Source organism: Siniperca chuatsi, linkage group LG2, assembly GCF_020085105.1.
Source record: "Siniperca chuatsi isolate FFG_IHB_CAS linkage group LG2, ASM2008510v1, whole genome shotgun sequence".
Taxonomy (NCBI): Eukaryota; Metazoa; Chordata; class Actinopteri; order Centrarchiformes; family Sinipercidae; genus Siniperca; species Siniperca chuatsi.
Window position 1 is genome coordinate 27199972 of NC_058043.1, and position 16264 is coordinate 27216235.

Consider the following 16264-nt stretch of genomic DNA (forward strand, 5'->3'; position numbering starts at 1 on the left):
TTCTACAGTAGCCCAGAAAGGACAAACCAAACACTGGCTCTAGATAGGGCCTTTCACGTTTTTTTGAGCGTTTCGCAGCCACCGTAGTTTCTCCTTCATGCTTGGAGAGGGAGGATGAGGCAAGCAGTATTCAAATGGTTGCAAAATGCAATTTTACCGCTAGATGCCACTAAATCCTAAACACTCCTCCTTTAAGTGTTGACTGGAAAATCGTGCCATCAAGAATAATCTTTTCAACAGCCAATGATTCAAAAAGGTCATATGCTGGCAAGTCATCAAAAAATTCTCAAACTGGTCTCTGGATATCAGTAAAATACATATACAAGCTGAGTTTTAACAAGATTGGTGTAAAAAAATAAAAATAAATTTCGGTTGATGAAATTTGATTGGTTTACAGCAACCTTGATCAAGCTAACTTACAACCTCTGTCTAAGACAGCATTCCAGATTTTGAATATTATCTGTCAATCAATTAAATATTTCATAAATGGGTCTTTTTCCTTCTGTGGTGCCCCATGTAGATCAAATTCCCTTAAGTTGACCAACGTTGGCACAGTCACGTGCTAATGAGGTAGGTCACATTTCATAACTATTGTTCAAGTTTAATGAGTACTGGCTTTGGACTCATAAATTACAGTTTATTTTGCCAAACATGTACCACATCCCAAAACTAAACAATGGCTTGTGGCAGTCAAATGGTTTGGAGCAAGTATCTCAACACCATTTAACAAAGTTACTCACATATACACAGAAACAAAACACAAACAAAAATAATTCCAGCACTTGTCCCTCTCTTTTCCCTCTCAGTAGATATGAACAAAGAGCTTTGTTTAGTCTGGCAGTCCTCCTTCTAACACTGTTTGAGGGAACTGAAATCAGTTCAAACAGGGACTGCATTTAGCCAGTTGCTTGTTTAGTCATGCCACTTTCAAACTTGCCGTAAAATGACCCCACAGTGGCTTGAACAGAGGATGCCACCATCATGTGAGAAGACCAAGCAATGCTAATCCATACCAAAGAACAAACAGGCACACTGCCCAGAGTAGGCTGGTGTTACACTGTTGACGAAAGACGAGCGACTGCATAGCTTCAGAGCGGCAGCTGAGAGCTGGGCATGAAAAGAGAAATGCTCAGGACTAATTACAGTACTACCCACACAAAACCAACAGAAACATTACTAAAATGAAAAGGTCACTCTGACATAATGTGAGGATTTGATAAAGTGTTTAAAGAAACCAACATTTGAACATCCAAATGAAATATAGACAAACAGTCTCTATACAGTTAGGTAAATGACAACACAGACAAAATGTGGACTATACTGTTAAAAGTACATCTTAAGTGTGAGCGCGCACACTCCTGTTTTGTGTGTACATGTATCACCTGGTTCTCATGACAGGGACCTTGGCAGTACTCAGTCAGGCTCTCCACAGTCTGGTTGATAAGTCCTACATTCTTCTCATTGATGTAGAGTCCCAGCAGCCCCAGTCCTCCTGTGGTGCTGCCACAGATACAGTCCAGAAACTGAAGCGTCTCACACACCAGATTATAGTTGTTCTTGTTATTCTGGTTGCGCAGAAAGTTCTGGAGGTGGATGGAGATAAAATATACACTAACTAAGCATATACTTCTTTCTCAGTACTCAGGTTATTCCTATGGATTTGGGCAGTGTGATATATCTTTGTCATCAAGACAATGTCTCGCTTTAAACTACAAATAAGAGAGCCAAAACTGTCAGACTTGATGTTGAGCAAATGTCCAACAGAGCAGGCTTAAAGCAGGCTGATTCATCATGGTCTCAGGGTCTGGGGGGACAGTTGGAACCAGAAACACTCCTTTAAGCTTCTACACATTTTTTCCAACATTTTCTTTCTTTTTCTGAAGTGACAAATAAATATATCAAGTTAAGAGTTGTGAGGCTCATTCTACTTGTGTCTTCTTTTTAAGCATGTAAGCCTATACAGCAGCCAGACAATTACTCCATGTCTTTGGTAGGAACAGAAACATCTCAATGAATTGATCATCTGTGCTGCATGGCTAGCAGTAAATCAATATCTTGCACCTACGCTGGGTCAGGATAGACAAGACAAGAGTGATTCAGCACAGAGCCAACTATCATTTAATAAAGGCCTGCCCCGGTTTGTGGTGTAAACAGAATCAGTGCAAAAAGGAAGTCTTCTGTCTAGGCTGCTGGAGCAGGCCATTACTAAACACCAACACACTCCTCATAGTGAAACCAGACCAAGACATACCAGATATGGAAACAGCTGCATCAGGAAGTTCTGCAAATGGTGCCTATTTTCTACATGGTTTCGTTTCTGTATAACTGAGTGTGATGATAGAAATTCAGAATGCAGGTCAGGAAATGTTAGCATGTCATGGGTCGGGGGGCGCGGGTTTAGGCAAAACAAAGGCCCTACAGCAACAACAGAGTGGGGTAATGGCTGACCTGCAGATCTCTGTTGTGGTTCTCACAGAGCAGCTGCATGAGGCGCAAGATGGGTTGCATGATGGTGATGATGACGCTCATCTCTCCTTCCTCCTGGCCCTTATCAGCGGTCGGGACGGGAGAGCCATCGGCGGCCGCTTGGTGCTCTTCGGCTTCAGCCTCGCGGCGGTAGGTCGTGAAGGCTTTCTTGGTGACAGCGGAGGCCTCCACTAGCTGCTCCTTCACCTCCTCGGTCACCACTGCCACCACCGGAACATCTTTGACTAACCACAGGTATGGGAGAGAGAGTCAAACACAGACAACTGGAGATAAGACAGCGTTATAAAGAATGCTCATTTGACAAGTCACGTATTCATGTACTGATTCTTATCATTTACATGCATAGAGTCTTTTTTTTCTCCTGTGTGCACTGACATAAAGGCGTGCTGCTGTAACAAAGAGTTTCCCTTCGGGGATCAATAAAGTATTTCTGATTCTGATCTGATTCTGATTTAGGGAAATATTATCATGTTTTATTATCATCATCAGAAAATAAAACTTTATGACGTAATACAATATTAAATGACTTGGATGGGGGTTATGTGTTACGTGTTGTCTTCTTGACTGTTACGCTGTGATTGTTGTTGTTCTGTCATGAGCACACTGAGGCAAATTCCTGACAACTAAGTTGTAGTAGTATTATTAGTAGTAGTATTGAAGCTTAAATCAGTGCCTAGAGATGATGAAACTGATGATGATGTGGCAGTTTCTGTTACAATACATAGGGCATTTAGACACTGGGTATTCAAACAGACTAAATGCCATGTTCAAAGAAGACAACAGAGGTTTATTTTGGTCTCATGTGTGATTCCTTTAAGAAAATGATCATGAACATTTCCTGTTGGTGACCTAAACTCCTGACCCCCTCACCTTTCTTACGTGCTGGCGTGTCTTTGTCTGGTGGCTCCTCATCCTTCTTCTTGCTGCCCAGGTCACTAGTATTGACCGTCACAGTGGCTTTAATCTCCTGCTGAGCCAGCTTCATGCGCTCATAAAACACCTTGAAGAATTTTTCTGACTTGTTGTCCCCCGTTAAACGATGGTAGAATGACCGCTGCAGAAAAATAAGAAAGAATAGGACAATGGATGTAATATGTACCTCACTTGCAGCCATATCTAAGTGTGTCTTACATTTCTCTGAGTTTTAAAGAATGGTTACTGGTTGGCTGCTCCAGATGGAAGAGATTACACAGCACTTTCTGCTTTCTGCATTTTTTATGAACTAATGTTATGCCAAAATGCTGATTTAAGGTGGTTGACGTTCAGCACGAACATGTTGCCAGAGCTGTTTCTTTTCAAAATTCACCTTGATCAGAGAAGAAAGTCTTCAAGTCTTATAATTTTCTTATTGTCTCTTATAGTTTCTATGTAGTGCTGAGAGTCAGAGGCTCTGTTAGAAGCAATTATATAAGCCTCCTTTCACAGTGCCAGGAAAACATGCTGCAAGGCCTCATCGTGCTCACCTGATTTCACACCATCTGTTCTCTGCTCCCTGGGCATAACACGTTTCTGGCACCCTGAGGACTATGCTGGGCGCTAACACTTACAAACAGGCAAGCAACAGCTAAAACAAAGACAAGATTTGGGCTTTACATGCAGCCAAACACAAACACGTGCACACACAAAGACACAGCTACACACCCTGCTGAGGACACCAGAATCAGAAATACTTTATTGATCCCCGAGGGGAAACTCTTTAAAAGGACACACTACTGTACATGCACCTGTGTGCATGTACACTACTGTACACGCACCTGTGCGCACGTGCATACACACAAACAAAAGGCATGTCAACACAACACATTTACACACGAAGGTAAACACACACAGCTGCAGAAACATGTTCAAAGAATTGGCCTCACTTGCATTGCAATAAAACCTAAGTCTTGTGATTGCACAAGACCACAAATTTCTGCTTTTATGAGCTTTTCAACTATGCAACAGTAAAAGTTTGATCCAGCATGAGTAAGAGGTTTGTGAAGTCAAGGTGAGGAAGGAAATCTATAGCTGAACTACACAAAGGCCGATCTTGTTTGAAAGCCTTGTATGCATGGAGCTGTTGTTTTTCTGCAACAGGCTCATATGTTCTGTCCCATTTTCCTCTCGACAATCCCTCCTTACATAAGACCTGTAATCAGCTGAGTGGTTACAGTGAGGGCACACAGCGCCTCGGCTCTAACACTGTTACATCAGCCCACAGAGGGCGAGCAGTAGAGAGAGAGAAGAAGAGGGAGAGAGGAAAACCCTGCCCTACTTTTTAGTGCCAGAACGGCACGAAGTGAGCATGTGGTGCGAGAGGAAGGAGGGAGGGTCTGAAAGTAAGAGGAGGGATGGTTCGATGCAAGTGGGAGTTATCACATACATAGATTCTGGGACAGTTTTGAAAGCCTGTCACACAAGACTCTTTGCAGGTTTAGCTAAACTCAGTTAAGTTTCTAAAAGAGGAGAAAGACATGCAAACAGTGAAACAACATGCAAGGGCAGTGCCCGGTACTAAAGTGTTGTTAATCTACATAGAAAATCTTTGCAAAGATTCTCACTGTTTTCCTTCTCTCTTTTATGCAAATAGTTTCTTCGCGCTTGTTATTCAAGCTGTTAACATCATGTTGTTGGCAAGATAGGGCCATCCATTGATAGTGATCTGATTAAGAGTCAGCAGAAGACTTATGCAGGCCAACTACTCCAGACAGAGACAACAGCTCCAGGATAGCAGCTTTACAAGATTACAATATTACATAGACATGGTGACTATGGCCATAAAAACTCAACATCTTCACTGTCAACACCTGTCTGTCTATCGTATATGCTGAAGGCAAAATGAATAGCATTCAACAACTGCTGACCTTTGCTCTGCCTGCAGAGTCAGTCAAAATAGGGCTGGGTATAAAACCTCAGTACCAGTCAAAATGTGTCTGTAGCACAAAAACAGTCTGGCATCAAATGTTTGCTCAGATTGGTACTCTTACTTACCTATTCTTTGATCACAGTTTCAAATCACTATTTTGTAAATTTCAGACTGTATCTAATTTATAGTTAGAGTTATATCATGGCTGCTTGTGTTTAGAAAGCATTTAAAAAGGTACTGAAAATATTTAGTATCTGTGCAGAATTGCAGGTATTTAATCAGCACCAGTATACAGTTATTTAAATGATAGCCAGCTCTATGGTTGACATGAAATTATACTTAAAAAATTAGCTTTTGGCCTAATCATGAAACATGAGAATACGGTTTATAAGGTCATTTACTCAGTGAGTTCTCTTATTTCCTTCAACATGTTTTGATCTCAAGCCTTAATCGAGTTTTAAAAATAATAATGATAATAATAATAATAATAATAAAACACTTGGTCAATAGTCAGAGAGTAAGAGTACAGCTCCAGTGACAATTTCTATGCTGTACTTCAGCAGCTAACTGCGGCAAAATATGATTCCACTTCTTAGCAGAGCTGACGTGAGATCACATGTGATGAGACAGAATTCAAATTCAATTCAATTCATTCATGCACTATCTTACATAAAGAAGCAGGTTCAGATATCAACTTTGATAACAGCCATTTTGAACAATGTGTACCAAATGTAGCCCCCACTTCTCCCCATTGACTGCTGAGTCATTCTTTAAAGAAAATGGTCAGTCAGCCAATCAGCGTCAGCTTTTCCCCCACTACAGAGCCATTAAGCTTCCTGGGAGCTCTGCTGATCCTGCAGCCATCAGTCATGTTCAGCACAGCAGGTTTAGGTCGATTCATAATTCACTCTCCTATTCTACAGATTCAACATGGTGGCACAGCGGGGCTTCCTGTCTGATTATTCTGCGCTTCCACTTTTCTCTCCATTCCCTGTCAGCTGCCACCCCAGCTCCTGGCATCAACACGGGCCAGTTATGTAAGGCCTGTTTATACCACCAGCTCTCTCTTTCTTTTTATCCATCTCCCAGCCTGACACCTTGGTGAGTGACAAAGCCACCTCTGTGCTTATTGGAGGGCTTCGGAGGCATACTCTGCCACGCCCAGCTGGTAACCACGGAGATTTGCTCTTTGAAGCTACGATAAGACTGCCAGATAGGAGGTTGAAATGAAAAAGAAATACACGTGAGTGAATCTTGAGAACACAGTTTCTGTACAGGCAACAAGCCAAGCCAAGTCTAAAATGTATCCAGTGACTTTAACAACAAAAACAGTAAATGCACTGATCTGACTAAAAAGCTGCGCATGGCAGGGCTGAAATAATGAAACTTCTATAAACTATAAACTAGGTTTTAAAAGAAGAATCCCCTGCCCTCTCTGTAATTAGAAGAGAGCTGGGATGTTGATGACACTGATGCCTGGAAACTTACTTTGCAGAAGCTTTTTAAAGCTTTCCAAGATGTAGCTGGAAAGTGAACCTGAACCGAGCAGAGGTGGTGGGAGTAAATTATGTTTGAAGGGAGCTGAGGGTGGCGGCATGCCACAACAAGCCTATTGAGTAAGAGTGGTGGCACCTGTTTGCGCCTGTGAAAGTTAAGGATCTGAGGTCATGAAGACAGTGTTGAGTAGATGGATGGTGAGCTGGGAGGAGCAGAACTACATAACACATACTCTCTCTAAGGGCTGTTTTTGGAATGAGCTTTCTAGCCTCTTAGTATATCCAGGAGTGTGTGTGTGTGTGTGTGTGTGTGTGTGTGCAAATGGGGTGTACAGATGAGTATGCAAGAGTGTAGTTTTATGCTATGATACAGTATGTGTGCTAAATGTCTGCTTAAGTTAGACTAGTAGTGTCACAGTAATTGCTGCTTATCACTGAAGAACAACCTGGAGGTTGTGAGCATATGTGTCACACAACATGTTATCTTGTTCACGGTAATCTACGCAGGCTAAGGTTATTTATGGAAAGTTATGTAGGTCAATAATTATGATGAATAATGTTTGACATATGTGGTCGCCTCTGTATAAGTACTGTATTATTTATTGGGAGATTTCTCCAAAGCCAAAATTTGCCAATAGTCACTGTATTATCTTATGTTAACACACTGTCACCAAACGACTTACTTTATTTAGGTTTTTGTTGTTACCTTATGTATTTTAAGTGAAGACATAATTATCAGTTAGACTAACTAAGTTAGGGTTGCTACTACATGGCTGCTAAACATAAGTAAGAGCAAATTACGGGTATGAGGGGTTGGTTTTCCCTGGTGATAGCTGTACCCATTCAAACAGTCCTGTATTTGAGTTATGATGTGTTAAGCGAACCACCAAATAATTATTTTCATTGTATGGGCAGATGCCAAGACAAGGAATTACAAAAAAGCCTAAAGTTTAAAGCAAGTATTGATTGATGTGTTGATAAGGTGCATCAGTGACATCAGTAAGTCTGATTTTTACTGTACAAAAGGGCTAGACAGGCTCTCATGAGTCAAGGATTAGCATGCTGGGTGAGATTTCCAGTTTTTGAAACTCACTTTTTGGCCTGTACTCACATCACCTGCATTTAGCCCAGGTATTAGGGCATTTCACATGTCAATGGACAAACAAGTGCAATTTGTTGTTGCTTTAGTTCAACAAGTAAATGTGTAAGTCTTTCCATCAACATTGTTTGTGCCTGTAAAGGACGTGACAAGACATTACATTTTAATAAAAAGATAAATAAGAAAGGGATGAATCCTGTAACTCTAAATATTTTCACCTGATGTTCCACCATATGATGTCATGGCAAAGTCTCTAATTATTTTGGCCAGCAGATAAACATCTCTGGGGAGGGAAGCAGTGGTGGCCTGTTCCGTGTGTTACTCGTACACATCATGCAGGGGGAAAGCCAGGAGAAGGCTTGTAGGATTGTGTCCTGACCCAATCCTGATTTCTTTTTGTATACACTAGCACACTTGCCCTGTCCCTCAGGGCTGCCATATCAAGTCCAGCTAGCACAGAGCTCTGTGACGTGGATGAATTCATTCTGAAGCCAACAGTTCTCCATCTCACTCTCTTACCAGACATTTTGTTGGCTAGGCTTTGACCCTGGATTACCTCAAAAATAAACAGACTGCTTGGAGAAATCTGTGGGCATGTTTTTGTCCTGCTTTTCATTTAGACAACAAGAACCCTTCTGTCCTAAAAAGGGGGCAGGCAACGCACCGTTATGTAAGACAGGGAAATGTGGTGCATCTGCTGATATGTTGTAAATTCACTCTGGACCATGCATGATCTTTCAACAAAGCTCACTTGTCCCTGTACCATGCCAAAGAAGGAGAAAAACAACTAACTTAAATTCTGAAACAAGAAGCTTCTTTATAATTGTGTCTCCTCCTCGCTTAAGCCAATAAACTGTTCTGAAGTTCACTTTTGAGGTTCTTTTCTACCACAAATGTAAAGTACGAAAACTAACTTGTTACACTGGGAGTCAGAGGTAGAAATTCAGACATTTACTGTAGATTCTCTGTAATTTATGCAAATAACATGGTGCTATTTCCCTAGATAGTACAATAACTGTGAATAATGGCTCTAATTCCCAACCTAAGCCCTGTCTGATATTGTGTAAAACATTTACATTCAAAACTGTTAATCAAACAAGGCTAAGAACTTTGCAAACATTTACAAAGGCCTGAGGTGTGCCAAACAAACAAAAAAGTTCCACGCCCAGTTCAAAATGCATGCCACAGGCTGCTTTTAGCAGTGGACACTAAGCTTCTTCATCATGCCCTGACCTTAAAAAAGGTCAATCAGCACATGAAATGACAGCTAAGTCAATAAGTCAGATGATGAGTTGATCTGTCCTAAGGGAGCTTGTAGAGTGCCTTTTCCTCAGGTAGCACCAGAGAGCTACTGAAATCTATTGGATCTCTCCTGAGGCCTCAAAGGGTTTGTGCTTTTCACTGCCCTCTTTCCAACAGCAAAGCATGACCCAGTTAAGAGCTTGGTCGGAATGTTAGGAGGCCCAGGGCTCTGGGCTCATTTACCCAGGCAGAGAGGCAGGCAGCAGCTTATGTAACAGGAGTCATTTGAGTGCCTTTGTGGGAAATCAGGCCTTGTCAGGTAACGACTGGGCGTGGGGGATTCTCATAAGGATCGCAATTTTTAAGCCTCTATGATTCTGAATCGATTCACAAATGCAAAAAAATCTATTTTTGTACGTTGTTAATAAAGTTATGTTGACCGAAAGGAAAACCCAGCACCGGACGATGTACACGCTAGAGTTATCTTGTATTTCATCTTCAAAAAAAGGCAGACGATTGGGCACAATTTGGATTGAATTGTTCTCCACTACTGGAGACATGACGTTAAAGTGTAACTGCACACCCAAATTCTGCTAGCTCCCTCCCTCCCAGCATATTTAAAAAATGCAAACGTGGACTACACAGGACAAGCACTGAACGGGCGTGGCCTCATGGCTGCTTAGTGTGTGTTGCGGGAGGTAAGGAGACACTGACCTGACAGCTAACCAGCCATGAGCAGCTGCTGTCAGACTCTCCGTGTCCATGCTGGAAACAAAGAGTCCGCTGGAGCTTTGACAGTCACTAGAAGCACATTCATGGCCCTTTGTAAAAGTTTCTGTGTGGTACATGTGTTGTAGCTAAGCTAACGGCTAGAAAGGCTGAGAGGCTCTCCGGTGAGTGTGTGTCTGTGGGGGAGTGTCAGTACGTAGCCGTAGCCCTACTGTTTATCATGGGATCATCATCAAGGTGAAAGAATGCAGTCTGGTGGTGCTTCCCATGTTAGTTTTTCTTCCCATGTTAGTTTTTCTTATTTATTGTATTGATATCATATACCTCTATTGCTCTTGACAGTACATGCACCTCCGCTTATTATTACTATTACTTATTACATATGTGGTGACACTGTATTTTATACTGTACTTTCATCATCAACCAGTAAACCCACTTGGTACTCGACACTTAGTTTATCTTATACTTATACCGACATGATACTTATTTATTTTCTGACCTGTTTATAGTGTTTATAGTGTATCATATCGTTTTCTAGTGCTTTCTCCTGTGTGCACTGATGTAAAGGCAAGCTACTGTAACAAAGAGTTTCCCTACAGGGATCAATAAAGTATTTCTGATTCTGATTCAAAAGCACAAATCTGAACCATTGCGCCAAAATAGAAAAATACTAAGCAGAGGGTTAGCAAAAAAAAAAAGAAAAGAGTCAACTCCTGTGAATGATGCGTCTTGAAAATGAGCACTGTTTCACAGACTCCCACTCAAAGGGAGACATTATGACATAAATTAGTCCCAAATGGTTGACTCTATGTCAGCATTGGCACAGTGCCTTGGTAGCTCACCTGGTAGAATGCACACCCCATGTACACATTTCCTGTCTCTCTTCAGCTGTTCCTATCAAATAACAAATAAAAGGCAAAAAAAGTCCCCCAAAAAAAAAAAAAAAAACTAAACAAAAAAAAAAGTATTGGCCTTGCAAGGTTCAGGTTGATTAAAAACAGTAGATGAGCCATTTTTAACTCATGAAATGCAGATTTTCATAAATTTGGTAAGAATGTCAATATTAACACCAGCACTGATGTGTTTCATCACAGTACAGTCATATAATTTAGTTTAAAGCTCAAAAAACACAGTTAAGTGTGCAGTACCTTTTTAATAACAACACAACAGAAGGTGTGAGCAATGAGCCTACGTGTCATACAACATGTGTGTCACACACACATCGACTTCTGTTTTTGCATTTAACTTTTAACATTTCAGTACGGTCAGTAAATGACACGTTCATTTCATAATTCTCATACAGACATGCTTCCAAATTAATGCAGTTAACTGCTTACACTTTTCTTTGCATTTTCCTGTTCAGTCAGAAAGTGACGTTCATCATGACCAGTTAGCTTAGCTGCCAGTTATGTTTCATATTCCATTTCAGTGGAGTAAGAGCCTGAAAAAAGTGCACCCTATTCTATTTATTTAATCAAGAATCACGTTTTGATTCGAGAATCGATTCTGGATCTAATAGTGATACCAAGAATCAGAATAAAATAGATTAGATTTAGGATTCCCAAAGATTCCCAACCCTAGTAACAACACTATGCAAATAGGAGCCTATTATGCAACAGGCCTGTTTATGCAAGACACACAAGAGCACACATACACAAACCACAAAACCAGAATACATTGATAGACGGCTTACAAGCAGCATGCACTCACACACTTGGTCACAAATACATGCATAAACAAATTCTAGTTCATGCATGCAGACACACACACACACACACACACACACGCCACCATGCAAAGCTGAAATAATGCAGTTGCAAACACAGCAGCTCTCTCCCCTCTCCACCCGCTTGCTGTGAGGTTCACAAAGAGTTAGCGTTGCCTTAGCAACCCCTGGCTGGCTGTGGGGAGGCCATGACGTGTTTGGCTGCTTTGACCCTTTTCCCAGCAGACTACTGTTCCTCTTCCTTTCTGACTTCCTTTTCTCTTCCACGGACCAAAATCACTTTCCCTTTTTTTTTTCACAACTCAAAATGCCACTAAATTGTGTATGTCAGGATGCTTTCTGTACCCGACTGTGAAGTCCAGCTTTTAAAGTGCCCAGGTTGCTACACTGACAACTGAGTATCTTTCCTTTTCCCATTTGAAGTCATCCATTTTTTTTCTACTGACAGCAATAGAGCTCCAGGGCAATAACTGAAATTCTTCACACCACAGCTTTGAACCCCTGAGATAACACCTCCTTCTTGAGATTCTGCTCATGTCTCTCTGGAGGGAATGCTTTTAGTAGTCCCATTTAATTGCAGGCTAGACATGCGAGTGCTGGACCTCATTAACACTTCACATCCACCCTCCACTTACCTGGATGACCGTGTTTCCACCCTCCAGCAATGCGATGGCCAACAGTATGCTCTCTTGGAAGATCCGGTCGCTGGTAGCGTTCATAATGAGATCAATGACCAGATCAGAAGCTCCTTCTTTGTCCAGGTGGCACTGTACCTCTGCCAAACTCAGCTCCCCTCGACCTCCAACCCCAGAGCTGACAACTACAGTCACAGAAGTGAAAATGATTATCATCTACATTAATACTGATTTCAGACAGGTTACATAATAGAACATGGGTCGCAATCTATTATCATATTGTTTATTAAATGCATATTCAATGCAATTTAAGGGTTTTACTGTTTCCATCATACTGCAGGCTTGATGCAGTTTGATGGATGTCTGTATCCAGAACCTAAGTCACTGCTTTCATATTTAACATTTGTTGCCACAATATGAATGAATGACACGTTATTGTTAGTTATGGCCTACTAATATAATATGTAAATGTAATACATAAGTACAGTATTTCAATTTTTTTGTTTTTTAATCCTTTAAAAAAAACAGGTAGTCTCATTGAAATCGGGATCTCTTTTTCAAGAGAGACCTGTGTACAAAAAAAACGTTTAAGCATAGACAGACGCACAGATAATTCACAGATAAACATTATACATTTTCACAATTAAGAAAAGATTGCAAATACATAAGTACAACCTATTAAAATGTTCAAGTGAAATAAGAGAATGTAACTTCATATTTTTACAATTTCAGGAACATGCTTAGCTAGCTTAGCTAACTAAGAGAGTAGGATACTGAACATGACTGCTAGTAGGTTACTCTGATCACTGATTGCATTAGTGTTAGTGTCAGATTATTAAGATGTAAACCAGATCTTGCTAGAGAACCAATTAAGAGTTTAGTGGGCAGGATTAAGAATGGGGACATCATTTTCAGACATAACTAGCAAGCTACATTCAGGAAAAATATTGACAGAAAAATGGCGAATAGTGTGCATGAGATGAACAACTTGTTTTAAGTCCACATTAGAGGCTGACATTGTTTCGGGAATCCTGTGGGTCGCTGGATTCCTGTGGGATTCCAGCGGGATGGGAGTCAATTTCACTGTTCATCAATTTCACTGTTCATCAGCGGGACGGGAATCATAGGTCAGTTTTTATATATAAATATGCAGTTCTAATATGAATAAACGCTATTTTTGGATTGATTTTTTAAATTTTTTTTATTAAATCGGGAACGGGATGGGATGGGACAGGAGTATTTTTGTGGGAGTGGGATGGGACAGGAGTGAAAATCCACTCCTGTGTCACCCTCTAGTCCACATACAAAAATAACAACTCTTAAATCAACATATTTCTTTGATCCGTGTTAAAAAAACGTTAAGTTAGCTGCTCCTAGCAACAGCTACAGCAGTTATTTTCAGTGTCAAATGAAAATATAGTTATTTTCAGTGTCAACTAAAAATAATATCTAGAGACTGATACGGCACTAACAAACAAAAAAACAAAAAATTCAGACAATAAATTGGATAACATGAACACAATATCAGACTGAATGAAGGAAATGAAATGATGGCAATTCAGACTACCCAGTGAAAATTGACAGTGGTGTCTGTCACTATGACTATTCTTTGTAATCTGTGTAACTAACAACAAACATTTCCAACATGAGAGGAACTTCCACATAATCTGTAAACACTTTCCTGTGAAAATCATACAATGATAATAATTTAACTTTTTTTTTTTTTTTTTTTTTTTTTTTACTTTTGACCGAATGTGTACCCGGTGCCAGTTTAAACTGGCCAAACTCTCATTACAGCCACAACTCGGACAGAGTTTCTTCACACACAAAAAAAACATTGATATTTTTGATAACTCTTAACAGATTTTATTCATGTGTATATCTGATTGTAAAGAGTTTATCATAAAAACTAAATAATACATTTAAAAAAGCAGAGAATGCTTTGTATTGGTAAGATTTTGTGCACTGTATGCTGATCTATGCAAATCTTCAATTTGACTAGATTGCTGAAAGATCATGAAGATCATCATTCCACTTATCCATGGTAAAGATTTTTGAACATTGCTTAAAACTATATCAGGCTAGATTTTTAAGGGTATAAAGGAAGACTAAGAAAATGAGCAGTATACATTTCTAACTTTGATACCCCCCCGTGGCCTCTATCATAAACAAAACACTAATGGCTATAGGAGATAGCAATACAATGCCACCTCCACTCCACAGATTCTGCCTAATAAAAGTGAGATGAAGGACTGCACGCAACTCATAGACTGCACCAATTTTCACCAGGATTATTTCATATTCCATGAAGCAAACTCATCCAAATAATCAGAGAGATGCTATTATCACATGACAAATTCTACATATAGTGGTTTTAATAAAGAGTCCAGAGGATGTTTAAATCAGGTTTATATAAGATGCCATTTGATAAAAAGGAGTTTGTGATAAATGGAATGAGCCACACATGTCTTTTCTATCCATTGAGCCATAGTGCACAAATAACATCAGATGTGTCTGTAATCCATAGATGGCACTTTAACTCCCACTGCTGCTGCTGGCTGCAGCCAGCCAGAGAAGCAGTGATGAGATAACAGCACCCATCAGAGCCATCTCTGGCTGGGCGAGCCACTGAATCAACAACACATCCCATTCTAGATGGAGCTTGGCTCTCTGGTCGCCTGGCAACAACATAGCCCGCAGTATGCTCAGTAGCAGAGCCAAGGTCCAAGGGCTTAAAGTACAAGGCCATGACTGTGAATAAGATCTCATTTTTTCCCCTTTGCTCTAAAGCATCAGAGATGAACGATGAGTCATAGCTGTGATGAGAGACACTGTGCAACTCGCTGGAATGAATGTCAGTTATGAACAATCTATTATATTTGTGAATGTCAGTCTCGATTGAGCAAAGACTGAGATACGCATGGATGGAGAGATCGCGTTAGTTTGTAATAACTGTTTTCTGCACATATGTATGGCCTTCTATAATCGTGTTATTGTGAACCCAATGCACATATGTACAAAATGTTTACTGCTGTAGATTACTGTGATGTCCACCCACGTGAATGCTATCTTGTGTTTACTACTACCCAGTGGAAATTGACAGTGTCTGTCACTATGACTATTCTTTGTAATCTGTGTAACTAACAACAAACATTTCCAACATGAGAGGAACTTCCACATAATCTGTAAACACTTTCCTGTGAAAATCATACAATGATAATAATTTAACTTTTTTTTTTTTTTTTTTTTTTTTTTTTACTTTTGACCGAATGTGTACCCGGTGCCAGTTTAAACTGGCCAAACTCTCATTACAGCCACAACTCGGACAGAGTTTCTTCACACACAAAAAAAACATTGATATTTTTGATAACTCTTAACAGATTTTATTCATGTGTATATCAACATCTGATTATAAAGAGTTTATCATAAAAACTAAATAATAAATTTAAAAAAGCAGAGAATGCTTTGTATTGGTAAGATTTTGTGCACTGTATGCTGATCTATGCAAATCTTCAATTTGACTAGATTGCTGAAAGATCATGAAGATCATCATTCCACTTATCCATGGTAAAGATTTTTGAACATTGCTTAAAACTATACATGAGCATTTTGACTAACTTAAATAGAACGTATTTTTAAAATGTTTCTGGTACCTTCTTTCTTTTAGCAGATTTTTTTCCACATTAGTAAGGGTCATTTTCTTGGACATTAAGGGATTCTGAAAAATTCCAACGCTTTATGTGTGTATATTATATATATAATAATCACACATTACAACAATTTAGACTAGCTGTTATTTCTCTTTTTTTTAGTTCCTATAAAGTTTGAATGGCATGTCTAAAGCTGAAAGGTTTCATGTTTGTTTTCATTTATAACTAAACCAATCTGCTGCTGACTGCCATACTGCAGCTGGCTATAAACTAAACTATTTTGATGTTTGATTAAAATTTCTGTGCTGTGTGTTGATCTTGTTGCAGCACTGACCAAGTTTCCCCAAAGTAAATC

At 39.9% G+C, this 16264-nt stretch overlaps 1 protein-coding gene across 14 annotated transcripts in view; it reads right to left on the minus strand.

The window, feature by feature from the left end:
• The window catches only part of itpr1b (inositol 1,4,5-trisphosphate receptor, type 1b), a 98034-nt gene that overhangs the window by 28369 nt on the left and 53401 nt on the right, over positions 1 to 16264 (minus strand). For all 14 annotated transcript variants that reach the window (XM_044166739.1, XM_044166853.1, XM_044166824.1 and 11 more), the window contains 4 exons: positions 12260 to 12444; positions 3358 to 3541; positions 2449 to 2711; positions 1383 to 1583 (listed from right to left, as the gene is read on the minus strand). In XM_044166739.1, the coding sequence (XP_044022674.1) occupies positions 1383 to 1583; positions 2449 to 2711; positions 3358 to 3541; positions 12260 to 12444 (833 nt within the window). The remainder of the gene's footprint in view (positions 1 to 1382; positions 1584 to 2448; positions 2712 to 3357; positions 3542 to 12259; positions 12445 to 16264) is intronic.